We start from the raw sequence: 12404 nt of genomic DNA, 5'->3' as shown, positions 1-12404 counted from the left end.
CACTGTGGTACCTAGGACATGCCATTACCCAGTACAGCTCCAGGCCGTAAAGATGGAATGCAGAGAGTAGACCTACTGAGTGCCAATAAACTTTGAAGCTCAAATTGATTCAACTTCAGTGGCAAGACAGCATATTTGAAACCCATTCCCCTGCATGTTAAAGCCACTTTGTATACTAGTCTTACAATAGATATTCTGTTTTTCATATGATAGCAATTATTGTGTTGGAATGTTAAAATTTAAAATTTCCCCTAATCCTATCTATATACCGATCACTTTCTTCAGCTTCTGTCTTTCCTTAGACATGTATAACCACTTTTCATACAGTAGGTGAATAATGTCACTTAAGATTACTTTTGCTTTCCAAATTGGTTTTTTGAATAATAAGGGAAGGGTAATAAATCAGAAATTTATTACCCTTGCTCATCCTTGACTTTTTCCATGGAAGAAAATGCATCTGGAGAATAGAAATGAATCCATGCCAAGAAAGATAAACTCATTGTAAATTAATTATTCACCAGAAGCATTAGAACTGTTTGCAATACTTAACATTTATAGAGAAATTTATATCTTCATGCCCCCTTACTGAGCTATCTAAACCTCCAGCTCTCTCCCGCCAATGCAGTTTTTTGTTTTCAGTACAAAAACCTGACACACTCTGAATATTTAGCAAAAAATTAATTTTTGAAAATAAACATGGGGTTATTGTATTTTTGTATTTTCTTGAACTCTAAAATGGTGCAGAATCTGGGGGACCTGTATATTTTAGGTCAACTTTGCCATAGAAGACACAGAGGCTTTGCAATATAGCATGCTCAGGAACTGGCCTCTGCTCCTGCACAACTCGAGATCCACAGGAATGGGGAAGTCTACCATTGACTGGAGACTTGTGGGCAGTAGGTGAAAGATGTGGGGGGATCAAATAAAGTTCCACTCTTGTGCACCTTAGAAACTGAAGAAGAAAAACTTCATGAACCTGAGTGGCAGAGAGTTCTTCATCCTCATTTGGAGGTCACTCTGTAATATGCCAAAATGCACGATTCCAGAGAACAAAAGAAAAATGAAAACTCGCACCATTACAGGGCAGTTACAGCCAAAGACCATAAAACAAAAGTAAAAAAATAAGGCTAACCATACCCAGATTCTTTGCACGTTTATTGGATTCCTTGTTTACCTAAAGAGACTAATTTTGAAGTAATGCACTTTAAACTACATTAAAGAATTATAGAAAGTAAAATAAAGCAAGATTATGATAAATAATGAAGTTAAATCTATGAATTTAACATAGAATAAAGTTTTATCAATTAGTGACAATGAATTTTATTAACTCCTTTCACAAAAGCATCAGATGTGGGGATCTTCTCAGGACAGAATAGAATTAACTACCAGTACTAAAATAATGGCTCTTTTAATACTATCCATGGTTCAAAACCTCATTGTGTTAACAGCTTTATACAATTGCAACACTTTAAAAAGCTCGAGACTTAAGAGATCTCAGTGTCCTGCAGAAATGCTAAACTCATGAAGTGCTGTTGGGAATTTCTTAATTCTGCATTGTCCTCTTCATCCCAGAGTTTAGAAGTATGCAGGATAGTAAGAGCTGAGGTAACCAAAAAGGTTCTGCTTCCCTATTGAGCTGAAAATTAAAATCTCATAACTTTCAAATATCCATTTGTGCACTCCCAGCAGGAAAATAAGAATAATGAGCTATGATTATACAGCATTATATTGTGTTTAAGGTCTTTGCATTATAGATTCACAATTATTCCTCAGTACCAAGTAAGGAACCTGTTACTAAAAACAGAAGTATGCTATACAGTTGAGTGACTAATGCTTTAAGTTATGTATGCAGGAACACATTGTTTAAAGAACTGATTTACTGTTTATCTAAAACAGTGACCTAGGCAAAAACATTTGTTTGAACTATTTTGTTACTCATCAAGATTCAATAAATAGTTGATGCAAATTCTCCAGTTCTTTTGACCAATTTCTGAGTAGCTAGCATCTCAAAATAGGTAGAAAAAATAGTTCAGTTCTACATCGCATTATAGCTATGGCACTGTTTTGGTATCAAAAGTGGGGTTTCTTATGGATTGAGAGAAAAGTGAAGATTTGTTTCATAATTTAAACCAAAAATATGTCCTATTTTTCTACCAGCATGAATGCACAACACACAAAGCATGCTTTATTGGCTCATTACTAAAATGTTTTCTTAAGGGGCTATACATGCTTATTAGATAAGATGCAGTGTTGGCATGTTCTCACATTTCAGGAAACTTATTTAGTCATCAAAGTGTTGTGATAAACACAGATGCTAGTCACCTGTTTTATAGATTCATAGATTATAGGACTGGAAGGGACCTCGAGAGGTCATCGAGTCCAGTCCCCTGCCCGCATGGCAGGACCAAATACTGCCTAGACCATCCCTAATAGACATTTATCTAACCTACTCTTAAATATCTCCAGAGACGGAGATTCCACAACCTCCCTAGGCAATTTGTTCCAGTGTTTAACCACCCTGACAGTTAGGAACTTTTTCCTAATGTCCAACCTAGACCTCCCTTGCTGCAGTTTAAACCCATTGTTTCTGGTTCTATCCTTAGAGGCTAAGGTGAACAAGATTTCTCCCTCCTCCTTATGACACCCTTTTATATACCTGAAAACTGCTATCATGTCCCCTCTCAGTCTTCTCTTTTCCAAACTAAACAAACCCAATTCTTTCAGCCTTCCTTCATAGGTCATGTTCTCAAGACCTTTAATCATTCTTGTTGCTCTTCTTTGGACCCTTTCCAATTTCTCCACATCTTTTTTAAAATGCGGCGCCCAGAACTGGACACAATACTCCAGCTGAGGCCTAACCAGAGCAGAGTAGAGCGGAAGAATGACTTCTCGTGTCTTGCTCACAACACACCTGTTAATGCATCCCAGAATCATGTTTGCTTTTTTTGCAACAGCATCACACTGTTGACTCATATTTAGCTTTGTTTCATTTATCCTTCCACTGAACTTGGCTGCCACACGGCTGGATATGGTAATGACCTGAAGAGAATTAAAAAATGTAATAAGAAGAACAGGAGTACTTGTGGCACCTTAGAGACTAACAAATTTATTAGAGCATAAGCTTTCGTGGACTACAGCCCACTTCTTCGGATGCAGTGGCTGTAGTCCACGAAAGCTTATGCTCTAATAAATTTGTTAGTCTCTAAGGTGCCACAAGTACTCCTGTTCTTCTTTTTGCGGATACAGACTAACACGGCTGCTACTCTGAAACCTGTTATTAAAGCCCAAGGAATTCTGCCTGTTTACACCAGTGGCTAAACTGTTCTCATAATAGTATATATTTGTAATTTATTTGCATGTTATAAGCAACATTATTTTAATTTGAGTTCACATTTTTCTTTTTGATACTACTTTCTGAGTCTTTTTGTAACAACTGTTGGTCTTCCATTTTATGTTTGGGTTTGGGTGGTGGTTGTTCTGGTCTGCTTGTTTTTCCATGCAGGATCTATTTTGGAGACTCTCCAATTCCTTCTGTAGACATTTATCTTTCATGTACCGTGTATGTTTTGATTTAGCTCCATTGCTTTATAAATGTTCCTGAAGCACATGGGGTATAACAATAATATATGATTCAGCACATTTCCATCACCTAAAAATCAAATGTTGAATGGCTTCACTTTTTATTGTGCTGAGATTAATAGATGAGAGAACACAATCTATCAGAGTGCCTAAGAACAGTCTACAAATTCAATAGGTATATTAGGTCAAAGGGACATTCTTGCTTTGAATAGTATGTCTCTACAGCTTTTTCTACTATGCTTTTCACAAATTGATATTCTAAAAAGGCTTTGTGTCTTTCAGAGTTTGTGCTTTGTAACTGAGCACTAGGGCTAAGTAGAGGTAGTTGCATAGTAATTCTCAAAATAATGATTACCGAGTTATTAAATTAAATTTTATTTATAATCCCCAGTTACACTTTTAATTCTCCAAACCTTGTTATAGTTCCATTCCCATTGTGGGCAATGTATATATTATGCAATATCCAATGTTACCATATGCTATTTTTTGAATGGAATATTTACTTCTCAATTATATTTATGTTCTCTCAAACACGGTGGTACCATATTCTATTCCCATATGCAGTAATGTAAATCTGGAGGCATTCTGTTGAACTGAGTGGAATTACTCTAAACTTAAACCAGCATAAGACAGAGCAGGACTTGGCTCATTATCATAACATTTTGCATAAATATGTAGATAACAAAAATAGCATGTCACCATCCGCCATTGCACATCTCTCTGATTGTGTATAAAACACCATAACCCATTATTTTTTGGTCAGTACTGTTAGCCAATAACCGAGTTACAAGATAGCATTGTGTCTTGAAACTCTGGAGAAACACATAAGCAAGGCAGCATCTCACTGAGGATGAACCATTAGTTTAGCATGTGAAAACTATGGGCCAGGTCCTCAGCTGGCGTAAATCAGTGTAGTTCAATTGAATTCTCTTTCAACCCTCATTGTGATTATTTTGGCCCTCTTACTGAAGCCAGTTACTTATACAGAGCATGAAGTATAGTAATATGGATTCTTTATACACAAATATACAGACAAGATCCTTGCTCCAGAATTAATAGTCTAAATAGGATGAACTTCACCCCTGTGGAGAGGAGAGAGCCAACACAGAATCTATGCACCACTTAAGTTTCACTTTAGATCTACAAGTGGGACTTAAGTGCTGCATACCATAGTCCTCTGCACAGGAGTGGATGTCACCTGTGATGTTCAACGTGATGGTGCTTCACCTGCTTTATTCAGAGGTACTCCAAAGCCTGGGAGAATATACAGGTCACAACACAATACCATATGAGATTTAGTTATTGAATCCTGTAGCATAGAACCTCCTGCTTTTATGCAAGAAAATCCTTCCACTTATTCAAAGGGAATATCCCAAAGACACACAGAGTTTTGTTAGTAAGAAATGTTGATTGATGACTCATGTGTCTATGTGTGGTGTGTGTGGGGAAGAGGGAGGGGTAATTTCTTTTGTAGGGTTTCCAATCTTTCTGTTCCATTTTGTATAATGCTCTTCCAGGCACACACAATCAAAAAGCTGCCTGCCAAATGCAGGAGGTTGCTTTGTCTTGAAAGTCTTGCCATGGGTATTTTGAAAATTGCATTGCTATTGAGAAATCAGAGTGACACATTTGTGTCACTTGAACACTGGCAAAATCCAAACCCAATTTATCCCACTCTCTGCAATTTCTAGCATGGGATTTCGGAGAGGGACAGAAACACTTAAATACATGCTGAGATGACACCCTCAACTCCAGCTTGAAAAAATTCATTTGGCTTGAGAATATTGTGGAAGCAGAGAAGGAACTGTCATGCATTACATCCCCTTCCTGTCAGTTCTTTCTCTGCTTCCACAATATGTTGGGGTTTTTAAGATGATTGCAAATTGAAAGGAAGCTGAATGCTGGTATGAGAGGTTGTTCAGTAAAAGCCTAAAGAACTACTTGATAGGTGCAACAAAATTAAAGTAACCCAGGTTTCCACTTGCACGTTATCACAGGCCTTCTGAGTGACGACCCAGTGAAGCAGGATTGAAATCAGGCTGTACTGCACTGGTAATACTTAACTGCTTTACAGTGACACAGGGCTCTATATATATGCACCTTCTTGTGAAAGGAAGGACAATCTGAAGCCTGTCAGATCACCTGACTAGTTTTGTTATCAGCGTAAACTGTTATCTGGAGATTCACTCAATTTTCAGAACACAGCAGCACCTCAACCAATTCAGACAACCCAATCAAAGTGGACATTTGCATTTCATTTAGCTTATCTAGAAGGCAGATGCCTAATGACTTTCACACTGAAGGCTAAATTACTCTTGTTGAAGGCGGTAGCTCACCACTTTGCTAAAGGCACTGGCTAGTGCAACATTCTGGGAGTCAGGATTCCTGAGTTCTATTCCCAATCTTGGGAGACAGTGGGCAGGACCAGGAATGAAAGGTGCCAGGCTATTATGCATAAAATTCATCCTACTTCAGAGACCCATTAGTTGGTTTATGCACCACTTAAGTTCTCCAAAAAGGGTATGTGGTACAAAAGCCTTGTACAGGTGTAACCCACAAACATTCTGGGTGTGGTGTGCTGTCCTATCTAGTGGCATGGAGACCACATAGAGACAGAGAAAGATAAAATGAGTCTGCTCTACAGCCTTAGCTAACAGGCAGTTGGCTTTTAGCTCATGCAGTGGAGGCTCATGCACTAAGCTCCAGAGGTCCCAGATTTGATCCCGCCCGCTGGCGACCAGGTTATGTCGGTGTTTCACAGGTCCTATGCACAGAGGTGAATTTTCACATGGAGAGATTGAGGAAGGCAGCTGTAGAGTGCAAAAGGGATTAATTATGCCATTATCTAAATCATTCTTGATTTATGTGTATTTTCAATAATCTGGGTTGTATTTTCCAGTGCCAAATTGCTCTTTGCTAAAATGTTCACAGGATAATTCCTCTTGTGCAGGGGGATTGTCCACTATGGTAAAGCTAGTAGAGGAGGTGTAGTTACTACCTATGATTGATGCTCACCCTATCCCCAGGGTAAGGGGGAGAAAGATGTAAGCGGGGGGCAGGAGGGGGCTCCACTACAGCTGATCTTCTGCTATTGTAAACTCTTTATGGAGTTTCCACCAGGGAAATTAGATTAGGCCACCTGCTGCTCTAAGTTTGGCAGGGGCTGGGCATCCAAGGTTCAGTGAGTCACAAGCAGCTTCCAGTGCCTGCCACGGTCCACAACAGCTGATCATACGCAATGGAGAACCGGGGCCTCTGTCTTTGTTTGAAACATATGTCATGATAATGAGCAAACAATTTACCCACTGCATTCGTCCTGCCAGTGATGCTTGCAGCCTGGCAAGTATTTTCAGTGGTCTTTACTCACTCCTAATGGTCGAAGTGTTGGAAAATGGTGAAAAAGCTCATGTTTTCGGGTGGGGGAATCATCCCCGGACAGGATGAAAGATAAAAAATGGGAGGTTTTCAGGAAAAAAATCCGTATGGGGAGAACCATAATGGAATTTTTTGGCTTCCCCCAGGAAGGCTCTTGTCAATTTCACAGGTAAAATTGACAAGAGCCTTTCAGCCCAGCTGCTCATCCTCCGCAAGCAATTCCAAGGAGCTGGAGCAGAAGAAGAAGAAGAAGAACCAAGTTCTCTGGCTTTGGAACAAAGTGGGGAGGCTGAGCACTCAGCCTCGGCAGCCTTCTTTTTTGTCAATTTGACTAGAAAAAAAGTGAGCTTGACGGGGCAAGTTACGGGGAGATGTAAGATAATTCTGACCCAGCAGCCAGATGTTCATTTGCAAACAGTTTTAATGCAGGTTATATATCTAGGCAAGCTGGTGACCCATAACTACCCCTTTTTCCAAATGATTGTTAACTTTGCCGCTTGATTAAAGTGGAAGACCGACCATTAATGTAGGCTGGAGTGCAGCACAATACACAGCCTGTAGAGCTTGCCTTCCACCCCCCAAAAAGCTCTCCCACTGCCTCTCAACTCTGACCAGTCACATCCCAGTGTTCCAGTCATGCTGAACTCTGTGGCCTGTTGAGTGGTACCTTTGTGCCAAGGGCAGCTGTATTGTGCAGAAGCAGCATCCCAGGAAATTATTTTAACCAGGGCTTGAATCCAGCTATCCAGAAATGGGAGACTAGGGAGCTGACCCATTGTTCTGCCTTGCCACTTAATATACGTCTCAAGTAAATTTGTAATTGAAATAGTTCCATGTAAGTGTGTGTGTGTGTATACATATATATATATATACACGCACACACATTTCAAATCTCAAAAATGTTTGCAGGACAGAAATTCCATTTTCCAACCAGATCTAGACACAAGAGACAGTGATTAAGAGGGTGTGTGTATATATATATCACTGTCTCTTGTGTCTAGATCTGGTTGGAAAATGGAATTTCTGTCCTGCAAACATTTTTGAGATTTGAAATCTGTATTTGTCCCAGTTTGGAACAAAAAGTCAAAATCTTGATTTTTTTTTTTTTTTTTTTTTAATGGAATTAAATATTTCACTTTGGAAATGTCAAAGTGTTGCATTCAGATATTTTTGAAACAATATAAATCTATTTATTATATAAATATAACATATTTATATTAAAATTAATTCCCCAGATGAGAACTTCTAGATAAGGTGACATTTACCTTACATACATGTAGGCTGAAATGTCAGAGTCCCCTTTATGAAAGTCACTGTGCCTAATATGGAAAAAGCACAGCTTCTTTCTGTAGACTAATTGTGAAGATATTGTGGAAGCACTTGCAGTTGAATGTGAAAATTTTCAGAAATAATACCCTAAATTAGCCTCCTAAATATAGATTTAGGGGTCTAATTAGCAAAAGTGCTGAGTATCTAGCAGCACCCATTGAAGTCAATTATAGTTAATGGGAGTTGCTAGGTCCTCAGCAGGTTTTGCATATCAGACCACTTACTTAGGTTACCAAGTATGGATCTAGGCACCTATTTTTAAAAATCTTGGACAAAAAGTTTCTCCTGTGCTGAGAAATCTTATAGGTGCCAGCATAGGTGCAATTTTAAGCAAAGGGACTAATTCTTAAGAAGATAAAATCTTACGAAACAGAAGAAATTTGAAGTGTGAGCATTTTATAGTGAAACCTGTACCGTGATCAATAAACCAACTCCATGCAGTTTTAAAAGGTAGGATTCAGACTGGTTATGCTCTCATAGGACAATACCTGTATAGTCATAGTTCAATTTATCTCACATTTATCCCATTATTTAGAAGGGTTATTCATGGAAATTATAGTGGGTGATGCACAGTTACCTGGCCGGTGTCTGCATTTAAAGGCAGTAGTGTGTGCAAATGGGTGGCCATGCAAAACTTCTGGGTGTCATTTTTGAGGCCCATTTGAAAATCAGATCAAACTCCAATTGGAGTTTTAAAATGAATATGGACATTATAGTCTGTTTTCATTAAACTTGAAATTTTTTAATTTCTCTTTGCTCTTGAAGCTGCAGTTACTTTTGGCTGGATCACTCTCACAGGATCACAGGATACCTTTCAATGCTCAGCTTTACTTCAGATTATTTTTTATTAGTGGAATTAAAGTTTTTAGAAGGAAGAACTGTATGGCTCATTTTATCTATAATGAAGTTCTCCAGTGCTGGCATAACAAACTGGGCACTTGCTATAGCAGGTGTTTGTATAAAATTGGTAATGAAAAATATCAATAAAATGAACTATCTGAGGACAGGAAATGAGGCAGGAAAATAGCATTTGAAATTAAGTTTACTGGTAAATTACTCTTGCTGAAGTCTTTAGCTTGCTATCTTACTAAAGACAGTCACAGTGAAGTAATAGGAATGCATCCTTTGAATGTTCCTTTCCTGGCTTGTCAAAACGTTTTGATTTGTGATCTTAAAATTAGTCTACAGGAAATAGAATTCAGCCATTCTAGTAAAATAGTTCAGAATGAGCTTATGGTGGTCTTTGTGTTTTTTTGTATTTATGTGCAGGGAATGCCAATATTTGGAAGAAAACATAATGCATGGGAGATGACTTTGCATCATAAAACATGGGTGCAAATCCTTGAAGCCTCACTCATGGGCCCAAGCCCATTGAAACCAATCACAGTACTTGCATGTAGGTTTTCAGGGTTCAAACTTTAAATAACATAGTCGTCCCTTTCAAAAGCTGAAGTGAATCAGGACACTCCATGATTTCACTGTACACACTATTGATTGTGATTTGACATTTCAAACATTAATGTTCCCTAGAAGTAGAAGAAAACAGTACCTGTTTCCAGTGAAACCTTGACCTTATATTGTGTTTCTGTACACGACTTGTGAGTTATAGTTATGGTTTGTTTTTCAAGAATTGTGTGAGCAAAAATATGCTTCTATCTAAAGACTGAAGTATTTTTAGAGAAAAATAAGTAAAACAAAAAAAGGCCAAATCCAAACGCTGTACCTACCTGAGGTTACTTCTTTCAAAGTTCAACTTGCCTGGTTAGCTCCAGTCTTTAAATGATAATGATGCATTTATTTTCATACAACAGATATGTTCTCAAGCTTTTCTTCTCTGGATATTATAAACTATATTTCTACTTTGTATACTTGTGGAGATAAAATTGACAGATTTGTAATTGGAGTTATGTACGGTTACTAAAAGTCAGTGATTTTCCAAGTAAGCTCAAACTTTAAAGGATAAAGATGGGCAAAATAGGCAAACCCATCAAAATGCCCATGCAGATATTTTGGCCCCCCAATGTTGCATTTCAAGGTGCTAATTTGGTAGTTAAATGCATATTTCTGCTTGTCATACATCATACGTCGTACTTTGAAAATTTGGCCCAAAAGATTCTGATAGAGATCCGCTCTGGATAAACCAAAATTGTCATTACAAATCAAAATGTTTCTGCTTTCTATACTGTAGGTTCATTGTACTTTATGAATAGAAATATTTTACATTGAAAAGTTGGAGAGTATCTAGGGAAACAAAAGCGTCAATCTCTGCTCTGATTCAGGTCCATATTTGTAAGATTGATTTGTGACTGGTACCCTTACAAGTTATCAGAAGGAATGGGAATTACTAGTGGCCTAGCAGTTAGAAATGTCTGGACTCCATGGACTAACAGGTTTGAATTTTGGCAGGGCTGACTTAGCTCTTCATCCATTTTAGTGTTCGGGGTCTTTTAGATACTAAGGTATCCTGCCATCCCTGTGTTGACTCCCAGATACTCCAGTGATAGATGGGTTACGGGTGCCTTAAGATGCCATAGCCTTTTTTATCAGAATATAGATCTTCCCTGGTGAATTTGGCATGCCTGAATTGTAGTGTATTGCGCTGGTCATTTGGCTGCAATCCTTCATGCCATATGTGTCTGCATTCCAATAGTGAAGTCATTCCTGTATGAATACTGTTTGTGAGGCTCTTTGGGATCCTTCAGGTTGAAAGATGTCAGCCCATTCAGTCTTCAGATGCACAGCTAATACCCATTGACTCACATGCAAGTTACATTCAATGGCAGAAGTGGGCCTTGTTAATGTAAATTATTATCACACTTAGTTTTTAATAAGCCTTGTTTCTTCACTTAGATGCAGTCATGTGTTTTAATGGAGGTGAATGTGTGCACAGAGAGTTTTGTGACTGCAGTCGATTTAATGCAAGTGGATCAAGATGCCAGACAGGTGTGTAGAAAAATTAATTCTCTATTATAATGCAATCTGTCCAGGGATGGGTTAAGAGTATACAGGCCCCACAGCCACATGGACATCCTTCCTTTGCCAAAAGACATCAAAGCTTATCGTCACTCCCTGCTCTGGGGACAGCCAGTACACTAGCAGAGCTGGAGTTGCAAAACTCCAAGCCACTACTTGCTATCCTGCTGGCGTTGAGTTATGCTGAGATATAACCGAAGAGTTGGAAGTGTTCGTTCGTATCTCCTCCGCCCTGAGTGTTGCAGGTATCCTGCAGTGGGACTGCAATCCCAAGCACAAATGCATTGTGTTTCTTAAACTTTCCTGTTCAATCAAAAAATAAAAGGTTAATGCTTTTCAAATTGCTCTCCTTTTGTCTGTCTAGTGCACAACACAGGTGCTGAAAGGGATAACATATGCCGAACGTGGGGCCAATACCATTTTGAAACCTTTGATGGACTCTACTATTATTTCTCTGGGAAATCCACATATGTACTTGTGAGACAGAATGAAATAGATGAACAGAGTTTCTCTATACAGGTGGGAGACTGCATTTTTAAGTCAGTTTCATACGATCACAGGCATACAAATAACTTGTGAGTTTAAAGTGGAACAATGATCTGTAGACAAGTTACAAGGGTTATCAATGGTATTACATATATAGGCATGATCAGGTGAGGTGCTGAGCACCAGAAGTGGATGCAGTACCTAATTCAATGGGGGCACTATACTAAACTCTTCTGGGACATGATATTGAGTTATAGTCAAGAGGGGCACCAACCACCTGCAGCAGCACCCTCTGCCCTATCACCACAATCCTAATCCCAACCAAGTCCAGTGTGGAAGGATGGGGGGTGAGGAAACTGGATAGTGATCACCTTGCACTCATCCCATAGTGGCAATTTCTGTCCTGTGGGGCTGGGCCTGGATCCCCACTCTGGGTCTTGTGACCTGGTGCATGAGCTTGCAGTGCCACTCAGGTTTGGCACCTGTGGTTTCATGATTTCTGTGGGTGCAACTGAACATATGAACCACAGCTAAAGTGCCTGGTCATAATTCCACTCACTCATATTTGGCCCAGCTCAGTGAGTTCCCACAACTTCCAGTTTCAGTACTCAGCACCTCTTGGGATTAGGCCATGTAATACCAGATAATTGAACTCATTTTAA

The 12404-nt window shown here is 38.9% G+C and overlaps 1 protein-coding gene across 1 annotated transcript in view; it reads left to right on the top strand.

The window, feature by feature from the left end:
* Window positions 1-11141: 11141 nt before the first annotated feature.
* OTOG (otogelin) overlaps window positions 11142-12404 on the top strand; it is a 147001-nt gene continuing 145738 nt past the window's right edge. The window contains exons 1-2 of the mRNA XM_054027475.1: window positions 11142-11226; window positions 11621-11775. Of these exons, the coding sequence (XP_053883450.1) occupies window positions 11142-11226; window positions 11621-11775 (240 nt within the window). The remainder of the gene's footprint in view (window positions 11227-11620; window positions 11776-12404) is intronic.

This window comes from Malaclemys terrapin, chromosome 4 (genome assembly GCF_027887155.1).
Source record: "Malaclemys terrapin pileata isolate rMalTer1 chromosome 4, rMalTer1.hap1, whole genome shotgun sequence".
Lineage (NCBI taxonomy): Eukaryota > Metazoa > Chordata > Testudines > Emydidae > Malaclemys > Malaclemys terrapin.
Note: the sequence above shows the minus strand (reverse complement) of the source record. Positions and strands in the feature narration are given on the sequence as shown.